This window comes from Dama dama, chromosome X, assembly GCF_033118175.1.
Source record: "Dama dama isolate Ldn47 chromosome X, ASM3311817v1, whole genome shotgun sequence".
Classification (NCBI taxonomy): Eukaryota; Metazoa; Chordata; class Mammalia; order Artiodactyla; family Cervidae; genus Dama; species Dama dama.
In genome coordinates this window covers 121,957,783-121,970,273 of record NC_083714.1, presented here as the reverse complement: position 1 = coordinate 121,970,273, position 12,491 = coordinate 121,957,783, and the positions used below count along the sequence as shown (strand labels likewise).

The window sequence follows — 12,491 nt, the reverse complement described above, 5'->3', positions numbered from 1 at the left end:
AAGGAATATATATATATATATATATGATATCTGAGGAACAATTAATATGCATAATAGTAATATTTCTATTTATGGTTTATGAATAACTTACATGTTATTGCATTTAATCTCAATTAAATCGAATAGAATGGCTCTGCCACCAAGGCAATTTAAGCAGACCAGAAATTGGGGAAAACATAGAAGATAAAATCTGCAGGATTTAAAATTGTTCTGGAGCCATTCTCAAAAACCACTGTCCCACTCAATTATGTATACTGCTTTAATTTGCCCTTCTTTTTTTTGACTCTTTCTAAGTATTTGTGATACTGTTCAAATAATGACTGCATGTTGATAAAAAGGTCAGACTCAGTCAAGAAAATAAGACAACTTCTTGTTTGATATACTATCAATGTATAATGAAAAGAGAGGACCACTACTTTCCGGGAATTTTTGTTCTAAAATAAAATGGTCAATTGGAGACATACATGAAAGCATCAAATCAAATACTTTAAAATGTTTGTGAGCATGAATCTTTTTATTAACCTATGGAAAATGGAGAAGAAAGGAAAGGACTAGAAAATGGCAATACAAGAGGAAGGCAGAAGCATGAAAGGAAAACATATAGAATTGCTTCTTCTTGATTAAAATCTATCAATTTACTAAAAGACAGTCTATTGTGGTGGTTAAAAACAGACTCTGGAGCTGGCTTCTTGGGTTCGAATCCCGGCTCTGTCATCTGCACGCTCTGTGACTGTGTCTCAATTTCCTCATCTTAAAAATGGGTATAATAATAATAGTATCTACCTTACAAGTTGCTATAAGGGTTAGGTTGGGTCATATTCATAATGTTGGCAGGCATAAAATAATTGCCTTAAATGATGGTTCAACTCCACCAAACAAAAATAAACTCAACATGGATTAAAGATCTAAATGTAAGATTGGATACTCTGAAAGTCTTAGAGGTAAACATAGGCAGAACACTCTTTCACATAAATTTTTCAATCCATCTCCTAGAATAATGGAAACAAAAACAAATAGGACCTAATTAAACTCAAAAACTTAATTTTTGTTTGCACAGCAAACAAAACCATAAACAAAATGAAAAGACAACCCACAGAATGGGAGAAAATATTTGAAAACAATGTGACCAACAAAGGATTAATCTTCAATATTTACAAACAGCTCATGTGGTTCAAGATAAAAAAAAAAATGAACAACCCAATAAAAAAAAATGGGCAGAAGATCTAAATAGACATTTCTCCAAAGAAGACATACAGATGGTCAAGAGGCAAATGAAAAGATACTCAATGCTGCTAATTATTAGAGAAACGCAAATCAAAACTACAACGAGGTATCACCTCACACCAGTCAGAATGGCCATTATTAAAGTCTATAAACAATAAATCTTGGAGATGGTGTGGAGAAAAGAGGACCCTCTTACATTGTTGGTGGGAATGACAACTGGTACAATAACTATGGAGAACAGTATGGAGGTTCCTTAAAAAACTTACAACAGAGCTATCATATAATCTAGTAATCCCACTGCTGGGCATATATTTGGAAAAATACATAATTCAGTAAGATACATGTGCCCCAATGTTCACTGTAGCATTATTTACAGTAGTCAAGACATGGAAGCAAGCTAAATGACCATTGACAGAGGAATGGATAAAGAAGATGTGGCATATATATACAACGGAATGCTACTCAGCCAAAAAAAAAAGAATGAAATGATGACATTTGCAGCAACATGGAGATTATCATACTAAGTGAAGTAAGTCAGATAGAGAAAGATAAATATCATATGATATCATTTATATGTGGAATATCAAAATATGATACAAATGAGCTTATTTATAAAACATAAATAGACTCAAAGACTTAGAGAATGAATTTATGATTACCAGAGGAGAGGAGTTGGGGAGAAGGATAGATAGGAAGCTTGGGATTGATATACACATTGTTATATTTATAGTATGTTCCAATATTACACTTTTCATTAACCAAGGTTATTCCTCTTGGTTATTAATTATAACAATATATTTAGTTATAAAATATAATATTTATTAATAATATATGAATACTATAATTAATTATAAAATATAATTAATAAAATAGTAAAACAAAAATAAAAAGAATGAAGAGAGGTCAAGGATAAAAGACAGATAAGAATAGTTAGGGAAGGAAACAGAATGGGCTGAAGTTCGAACTTAAAGGCAGGTAGTATTTAATCAATTATATGAAGAATCATAGATTCACAGTAATATATATTGAATTGTCATATAATTATATGATATTATAAGTATCAGCTTTATGAAGTGAACTGCTCTGAGTAAAGATTCAAAAATATTACTTAATTTAGCACTTGAGAATACACTGTAGGAAATAATTGTGCATTAGTGGAAGGCTGGACAAAATGATCTAATTGGTCCTCCTCATCTTAACCTTCTGAATCCACCCACTAAGTCATATTTCAGGATGATTGGTGCCTCTAGTGCATTTGGCAGAGACTATCATAATTCAACTCTAAATAGCCACCAAGATGCAGTGAGGAGGGTAAGAGCTGAAAGTGGTCAATGACTTACTGGAAAGGAAGTGCTGGGACGCTGGGCCAAAGTCCCTGTGGGCTTCGTGCAGCTGCCTGATGCGGTCCTCAACAGCCACCTGGGAGGAAGAGGAGAGAAATGATGTCTTCTCATCAGATACAATGAGGCACAATTAAAACAATGCACCCTTTTTGGTAAGATCTTTCGAGCTTCTAAGGCCGGAACACTAAAGCAATGATTTATAACCCTGTTTTAATATCCGCTTACCTTACGCGCTCTCCGAGACTGATTTTTATCAAACAGCCCAAGCGAGAAAGATTTGCTCTCTTGACAATGTTAAAATGATACTTTTTAAAAATATTCTACTCATTGGTAGCCATGAATGAACTACTGTTCCAGTTAGTACCATCAAAATTGCAAGCTCTTAAATGTTTCACAAAAAGATTTGTTAGGGAGGGCACCATTCGCCATTAAACTAGGTGACTGAAGGAACTCAGAAATGATAAATATTTTGTCTCAGCCTCTTGTCATCACCAGTTTTAAAGAATCATACTGACTGATAGTTAATGGATACTGAATGATATTTAATCACTGATAATAAGTAACTAAGAGTTGATTGATACTTTATCTAAGAAATAAGAGGCAAGGTTTTAGGGTTGATGGTGAGAATAACAAAATTTTAGATTTTACTGAACTTGGAAATTACTGGGAACTATACCCTTAACTGGCATGGATTAAAAATTGCCACTGTTTTTTTCCTATTATGTTTTTCTATACTATATTGACACAGTATTCTGTCAGCTTAGTGAATCTCATTTTGAGTGGGTAAGAAAGGGAAAGAATTTTATGGGTGAAATTGTATATTTTGTCCATTGGCATTTTGCCAACTTTATATTAAATGGTGGCCCCAGGCATCCTAGCTTTATAATTTCAGATCCTGATTTGGTTCTGAGCAGGCTATGCTAAACCAGAGCCATCAGAGCTCAGGCAGGTTCACGCCTGTAAAACACATCTCAAATTCAACAGAAAAGTGACTCAGGTAGTCTGGTCTAAAGTTGACTCTGACCTTCCCATATCAATCAAGTACCTAGCCCAGATCCAGCACAGTCTTCCTGTTGCACATTCTCCTTACCCTTGTCCATCTTTCCTGGGACCAAATATTTCAAAAACCATGTAGAGTTCCCAAAAATGAAGAGTTTGCTTCACTGTGATGCACACACACAGGGGACATATGAAACCTACTTTCTCAGTCTTATGACCCTGCTGTTGCTGCTGCTCAGTCAGTAAGTTGACCCTTTGGACTGACTGTAGCCCCTCAGGCTCCTCTGTCCATGGGATTTTTCAGGCGCCAATACTAAAGGGACTAGATCTGATAGACAGAGTGCCTGATGAACTATACAGAGGTTCATGACATTGTACAGGAGACAGGGATTAAGACAATCCCCAAGAAAAAGAAATGCAAAAAAGCAAAATGACTGTCTGAGAAGGCCTTACAAATAGCTGTGAAAAGAAGGGAAGCGAAAAGCAACGGAGAAAAGGAAAGATATACCCATTTGAATGCAGAGTTCCAAAGAATAGCAAGGAGAGATAAGAAAGCCTTCCTCAGTGATCAATGCAAAGAAATAGAGGAAAACAACAGAATGGGAAGGACTAGAGATCTCTTCAAGAAAATTAGAGACACCAGGGAATATTTCATGCAAAGATGGGCACGATAAAGGACAGAAATGGTAGGGACCTAACAGAAGCAGAAGATACTAAGAAGAGGTGGCAAGAATACACAGAAGAACTGTACAAAAAGGTTCCTCATGACCCAGATAATCATGATGGTGTGATCACTCACTTAGAGCCAGACATCCTGGAATGTGAAGTCAGGTGGGCCTCAGGAAGCATCACTACGAACAAAGCTAGTGGAGGTGACGGAATTCCAGTTGAGCTATTTCAAATCCTGAAAGATGATGCTGTGAAAGTGCTGCACTCAATATGCCAGCAAATGTGGAAAACTCAGCAGTGGCCACAGGACTGGGAAAGGTCAGTTTTCATTCCAATCCCAAAGAAAGGCAGTGCCAAAGAATGCTCAAACTACCACACAAGTGCACTCATCTCACACGCTAGTAAAGTAATGCTTAAACTTCTCCAAGCCAGGCTTCAACAATACGTGAACCGTGAACTTCCAGATGTTCAAGCTGGTTTTAGAAAAGGCAGAGGAACCAGAGATGAAATTGCCAACATCCACTGGATCATCAAAAAAGCAAGAGAGTTCCAGAAAAACATCTATTTCTGCTTTATTGACTATGGCAAAGTCTTCAACTGTGTGGATCACAATAAACTGTGGAAAATTCTGAAAGAGATGGGAATACCAGACCACCTGACCTGCCTCTTGAGAAACCTATATGCAGGTCAGGAAGCAACAGTTAGAACTTGACATGGATCAACAGACTGGTTCCAGATAGGAAAAGGAGTATGTCAAGGCTGTATATTGTCACCCTGCTTATTTAACGTCTATGCAGAGTACATCATGAGAAACGCTGGGCTGGATGAAGCACAAGCTGGAATCAAGATTGCCGGGAGAAATATCAATAACCTCAGGTATGCAGATGACACCACCCTTATGGTAGAAAGTGAAGAGGAACTAAAGAACCTCTTGATGAAAGTGAAAGAAGAAAGTGAAAAAGTTGGCTTAAAGCTCAGCATTCAGAAAACTAAGATCATGGCATCCGGTCCCATCACTTCATGTCAAATTGATGGGGAAACAGTGGAAACAGTGTCAGACTTTATTTTTCTGGGCTCCAAAATCACTGCAGATGGTGATTGCAGCCATGAAATTAAAAGACGCTTACTCCTTGGAAGGAAAGTTATGACCAACCTAGATAGCATATTAAAAAGCAGAGACATTACTTTGCCAACAAAGGCCCGTCTAGTCAAGGCTATGGCTTTTCCAGTGGTCATGTATGGATGGGAGAGTTGGACTATAAAGAAAGCTGAGCGCAGAAGAATTGATGCTTTTGAACTGTGGTGTTGGAGAAGACTCTTGAGAGTCCCTTGGACTGCAAGGAGATCCCACCAGTCCATCCTAAAGGAGATCAGTCCTGGGTGTTCATTGGAAGGACTGATGTTGAAGCTGAAGCTCCAATACCTTGGCCACCTGATGCGAAGAGCTGACTCATTTGAAAAGACCCTGATTCTGGGAAAGATTGAAGGCAGGAGGAGAAGGGAATGACAGAGGATGAGATGGTTGGATGGTATCACCAACTCAATGGACATGGGTTTGGGTGGACTCTGGAAGTTGGTGATGGACAGGGAGGCCTGGTGTGCTGCTATTCATGGGGTTGCAAAGAGTCAGACATGACTGAACGACTGAACTGAACTAAATACTGGAGTGCACTGTCATTTCCTTCTCCAGGGGATCTTCCTGACCCAGGGGTTAAACCATGTCCTTTGCATCTCCTGCATTGAAGGTGGATTCTTTTTATTTTTTTCTAGAGTAAATCTTTTATTTAAATCTCTTTACAAATTGAATTCAGTATTTTTTTTAATTTTATTTTTTAAAGTTAATTTATTTATTTTAATTGGAGGCTAATTGCTTTACAATATTGTGGTGGTTTTTGCCATACATTGACATGAATTAGCCACGGGTGTACATGTGTCCCCAATCCTGAACCCCCCTACCCCCTCCCTCCCCATCCCATCCCTCTGGGTTGTCCCAGTGCATGGGCTTTGAGTGCCCTGTTTCATGCATTAAACTTGGGCTGGTGATCTGTTTCACATGTGGTAATATACATGTTTCAATGCTATTCTCTCAAATCATCCCACCCTCACTTTCTCCCAGAGTCCAAAAGTCTGTTCTTTGTATCTGTGTCTCTTTTGCTGTCTTGCATATAGGGTCATTGTTACCATCTTTCTAAATTCCATATATATGTGTTAAAATACTGTATTGGTGTTTTTCTTTCTGATTTACTTCTCTCTGTATAATAGACTCCAGTTTCATCCACCTCATTAGAACTGACTCAAATGTGTTCTTTTTAATAGTTGAGTAATATTCCATTGTGTATATGTACCACAGCTTTCTTGTCCATTCGTCTGCTGATGGACATCTAGGTTGCTTCCATGTCCTAGCTATTGTAAACAGTGCTGCGATGAACATTGGGGTACACGTGTCTCTTTCAATTCTGGTTGGATTCTTTACCTGCTGAGCCATCGGGGGAAGTGGCTCAGATGGTGAGAGATGCAGGTTTGATCCTTGACTCGGAGGTCGAAAAGAGTTGGCCAGGACTGAGCAAATAACACTTTCACTTTCTTATGACCCTGCACTCCCAGTCTGACTCTACCTGCCTGTCCTGTGGCATTCCATCTGACTTAACACCCCTGAGGCCTCCCTCTAGAATGCTTGTATTCCCCTTTTCTTCCATTGAGGGCTGGTCTATGTTGGCTTCCTCAGCATTCTCGCAGTTCACAGTTTATACCTGGGGCACTTCTATCAGAGCCACTGCTTTCATTATATGGATGGATGGTAACCATTCCCTGCTTACTTCTTCTGTCTTCCCCTCCCTCCCACAGGATGCACTGAGTCCTGCATGTAGTAAGTGGTAAGAAATATTTGTGTAATGACTAGTCGATCAAACCAGTGGGTAAGAGTGTGTGTGTGTGTGTGTGTGTGTGTGTGTGTATGCATGCACCAGTGTGAGAAAGAGAGAAGGAGAGAGGGAGGGAGATACGGGAGAATAAATGAGAATGCTCACTGACACTGACTGCATGCTCTAAGTCCCTGGGTAAATTATTTGAATCTTAACTTACCTTATCATTACAATGGGACAATATGTCCTACCTCATGGAGTTATTATGGGGATTAAATAAGATGATACATGTGTTTAGGTCAGTTTCTATCATATGATAATTGCTCAGTAAATGCTAGTAGCTACTGTTATTGTTGCCATTATGCTTAATAAATAGAGAGGGATAGGTTACAGTGTGCAAGGCACCACACAAAATCCAAAAATGGATAGTATTATTAATCACTTTGTGCATGACAATATGAAGTAACATGCAATCTTCCCAATAACTCTATGGAAGGAAGTAATATTTCACCAGTTCACAGATGTAGAAACTGAAGCATGAGAGGATAAAAAAAATCAACTGAACAAAACTGGCCTAAGCTTAAGTAGTTAGTAAACTGGCAGGTCCTGGATTCAAGCTCATTCATTCTAGCTGTCGGTCTTCACTGCTACTCCAGAGACTATGGTTGGAAAAAAAGTAGTGTATAAACATTTAATAAGCAGTGGGCCTTTTAATTTACTTTTAAATTAATTTATTGAAAGCAGATCTAACCTAGTGCACCTATCTATGAAACTTTCAGCCATCAGTATATTTTATGGTCCAGTGCAAGTTTGGTTCCTGGTCTTGAAGAATGTGGTACTTTAAGATTGTAGACAAGAGCTGTAGAACACATGCAAATGAATGTGTGGAATATGTAATTCTTTCTAAAGGCAGAATGGGTCATTTCATAATGAAATCAAAGAAGAGGGGAATGTAGGAAATTTGGGGTGGGTAGGAAGGGACAGGGAGGCCATATGGAAATGGGCACTGAGCAGAAACCTTTGCACATGCTGAGAAAGAAATCCCCAAGGGAACATGTGGGTGGCGAAGGAGAATGAGCGTGCCACAGGCCATTTCTTCTGGTGATAGTGTTAGTAGCTTCATAGGGACCATGTGGGAACAGCCTCAGAATCCATTATAAGCGCCTGATCTGAAGGGTGCTTTCTTCTTATATAGGAAGGGCCATGGTGGTAGTTTCCAGTGTACACCCAATGTTATTAAGAATTTAAAATGAGATAAAAATGAATCTCCACTCCTATAACTCAAACTTAAGAAAAGGGATGAGAGTGAGATGGAAATTTAAAATGCATCATCTTAACTAATGAGAACAGACCGTACAGCACAGGGAACTCTACTCATTGCTCCAAGGTGACCTAAACGGGAAGGAAGTCCAAGGAAGAGGGGATATAGGTACACGTACAGCTGATGCACTTTGCTGCACAACAGAAATGAACACAACATTGTAAAGCCAATTACACCCCAATACAAAATGAAATGCACCATGTGATGCAATGAAGTCTCCAGAAAACAGTCTTAAATTAACTAAAGAATTAAGCATACAATATTTCTTTTCACAAATTATCTTTGGAGAAAGGTATGGCATGGACTGAACGCATAGTTGAGAAAATACTTTTAAGAAAGAAAAACCTGAAGGCACACAAAATCCTCATAAACTGTAGCTGCTTAGGAACAATGCACTTGTGAGCAATTAGACAAGGAGATGAAATTTGATAAGCTTTTAAAACAATAACTTCCATGTGTTAGGCCTTACTAATTGGATTTTTTTTTATAATACCAATGTAAAATTCCATATACAAACTAGGAAGCAAAAGTCAGAAATTTTACCCCATTACCTTGTATTCTGGCACAATTCATTATTTACTTGGTTGTTTATTTCTTCCTTTTTAAAATATATGTTAATACAGAAAGAGATATGAGAGAAGGGAGTGCTACAGTCTTGATCTTTGGAAGCATAAAGGGTTGGAGGTGAGGAATGCAAACAAAACAGGGAAAATTCTGGGGTAGCAAGCAGAACACTGGTGTCAAACAGGACCGTGAGATGCAGTTAGCTAGGTACGTTGCAAGCAGATGATGCAAAACAAGATTCTGCAGATGTTGAGGCTCAAGATTTACCCCATTAGCAAAGGGAACCTGGAGAAGGCAATGGCACCCCACTCCAGTACTCTTGCCTGGAAAATCCCATGGATGGAGGAGCCTGGTAGGTTGTGGTCCATAAGGTTGCTAAGAGTCGGACACGACTGTGCGACTTCACTTTCACTTTCCACTTTCATGCATTGGAGAAGGAAATGGCAACCCACTCCAGTGTTCTTGCCTGGAGAATCCCAGGGGCGGGGGAGCCTGGTGGGCTGCCATCTATGGGGTCGCACAGAGTCGGACACGACTGAAGAGACTTAGCAGCAGCAGCAGCAAAGAGAACCACTGAAGATTTCTGTGAGGGGACACGTAATTTGAGAGGCAAGCTGAGGTTTAGGGAGATGAATCTGTCAGCATGACAGATCCAAAGAGGTTGAGATCAGTTAGAGGATGTTGGAATTGATCTGACAAGACTTGGAGTGATATGTGTTGGAATGAAGACCATGCTGCCTGGAAAAGAATAGAAGGTACAGACTGGGAGGTATTTTGAAATAAGGAAAAACTAAATACTTTGGTATGGGAGTGTAATTCTGGTAGAAGCGAATAGAACTTCAGGATTTCCAGGGTGGAAGACTGGGAGATTGCTGATGGAAATATCGAAATGAGAAAGGGGAGGGATGACAAATGGGTAAAGGAATTCTTTTGGAACAGAAAGAATTTGATGTAACAGTGAAAGATTTAACTGGAGATGTCATGTATAGCCAGTTGGAGAAATTTGCCCCAGTCGTTAAAGGAAGGAAAGTGAAGTGAAACTGAAAATGGTAGGATTGAGCATTAGGAGGTGAACAGAGAAGGAAGCCAAAGGAGTCTAAATAGAATTATTTAAAGAGACAGGAAAGGGACTTCCCTGGTGGTCCAGTGGTTAGGATTCCAGGCTCCCAGTGCAGGGGGGCCTGGGTTCAATCCCCGATTGTGGAACTAGATCTTACATGCTGCAACTAAGGGTTCACATTATGCAACTAAAGATCCTACATACCACGACTAAGACTTGGCACAGCCAATAAATAAATAAATGGTGGTGGTTTAGTCACTCAGTTGTGTCTGACTCTTTGCCTCCCCATGCACTGTGGCCTGCCAGGTTCCTCTGTCCATGGGATTCTCCAGGAAGGAATACTGGAGTGGGTTGCCATTTCCTTCTCCAGGGGATCTTCTTGACCCAGGGACTGAACCTGGGTCTCTTGCATTGCAGGCAGATTATTTTACCAACTGAGCTACAAGGAAAGCTAAAAATAAATAAGCAAATAAAAAAATCAAACAAAAATAAATAGGAAGAACCCAATTTCCCCCAAATTCATAGACCATACCTCTGTTTCCTTTCATAGAAAGAAATACAATTATAACATCACTTTGGAAGCATACATCTTGTGTCTACAATTAGATCACAGATCAAGAAAGCTTAGAACTGGAAGAAACCTTATCTATTGATACACAAGGGTCTCCTCTTTAGAACTATCCCAGATGGGCAGAAGACTGCCATCTGCTCCCTGAGTACTCATGATCTAGCTTGCAGCATTTCTTTAGAAAAAGCAAGTCAGAGGGGGAAAATGTCTTTAAAAAACAAAAAAACAAATGTGCTCTGTGAGATTAAGGACCCATCTTTCTTTCCCTAGTATGTTCCAGGTGACTAGCACAGTACCTGGCATACCGCAGGTACTCGATTCATACTAATTGAATGAATTAATGTGTAGTTTATTCAAGGATCTTCACTATAACCACTACTTTTTTTTTTTTTTCGGTTCTGCCATGGTATGTGGGATCTTAGTTTGCTGACCAGGGATCGAACCTGCTCCCCCTGCAGTGGAAGCCCAGAGTCTTAACCACTGGACCACCAGGGACGTCCCATAACTACTATATTTTGAAGGAAGAATTTCATTTTCAAGAGGCCCAAATCAAGTTTTGGAAAGACCTTTCCTCCCTCCCTCGCTTCTTTCTTTCCTTCTTTTTTGATGCTCAAATTTTATTTAAAAATAAAAAGGAAAGAAGAAAACCATTTAGATTCATTGTGCCTACATTGGATTTAGAAAAAAAAATTTTAAAGCAGTAATTTGTATGACAAACCAAGAACCGAAATCTCCTCCATATTTGTTTTATTCTAATTTTTAAATAATCATATTTGAGAGCTCTGAGGACTATATACAATTCTTCTTTGCTTTCTCCTTTCAGATGAGTTCTATAGGCAGCGTACTCTTTGCAGACCTCCCTTTTCTCACTCTACTAAGAAATGTCTCTCTATTCATTCAAAAGATATTTACTACAATGTAAGTTCCTTGTCCACAAAGATAGGGACCTTTTCTGCCTCATTCACAGTTTAGCACAGTGCCTAATACAAAGGAGATGCTCAATATTCAACAAATGAGTCAATGAATAGGCTTTTTGAGTTCTTGTTACATTAGGTACTGCACTAAGTATGATTAAGGTATACTTGAAAGTGTAATTTGGGGCTAATGAATGAGCACTGAGTCCTTCAAGTAAATTAATGATAACCACTCCATTCTCAGCTATGACTGTCTCCCAATGTTCAGACAATTCCTTTGTGTATTTTGAAGAATATCTTTATTTCATTTTTTTCCCTTCAAAATTGCTTCAAATAAGCCAAAAGGAGAAGAAAGAAAAAGGACAGATACTAACACTGTGGCTGCCAGTCAAGATTTCAAATAAAATTGATCTAAATGCAAATATGTGATACTTAACTTTGTTTTAAGTTCTCAAGGGCTCCCACTTTTTCTTTTGACCTCCTTGTTAATTACCTTTAAGTTTTTATCTTCACTGGAGTTTGAGAAGAGCCAAGAATTCCCTCTTGATGTGGAAATACATTGCAAGGCAATGTGTTTCCTTCCTAGTGTTCAAGTGTTCTTACTGGCACTATATCCATAAATGGTGTTTACCACAGTCTTAGGAAAAGATGTAACTGGGCGTGTACATTTCAATTATCTGACTCTCTGGCTTGTCTAGACCCTTGAAAAATATCCATGGGCATGCAGAAACCAGACTTCACACATCCAGTGATGAGCCCATAAAAATAAAACTCTCCTTGTGATGGGATGCTAGTGAATAAACGACTCGCATGCACACAAATGTCTCTCTACAGTCTACTCACAAGGCTTTGTCCAGGAAATGTATAGTTTGTATACTTTCCTGTCCGCACTTAACTGGGGGAAGGCTTCAGAATTCATTCTTGCTTCCAAATTCTTACTGTAACATTCCTAAATATGCGCCCAAACA

The 12,491-nt window shown here is 38.9% G+C and overlaps 1 protein-coding gene across 2 annotated transcripts in view; it reads right to left on the bottom strand.

Annotated features, from left to right (window-relative positions):
- Positions 1-12,491, bottom strand: part of DMD (dystrophin) — a 2,165,569-nt gene that overhangs the window by 244,878 nt on the left and 1,908,200 nt on the right. For both annotated transcript variants that reach the window (XM_061137756.1, XM_061137757.1), the window contains one exon: positions 2,565-2,643. In XM_061137756.1, coding sequence (XP_060993739.1) covers positions 2,565-2,643 — 79 coding nt within the window. The remainder of the gene's footprint in view (positions 1-2,564; positions 2,644-12,491) is intronic.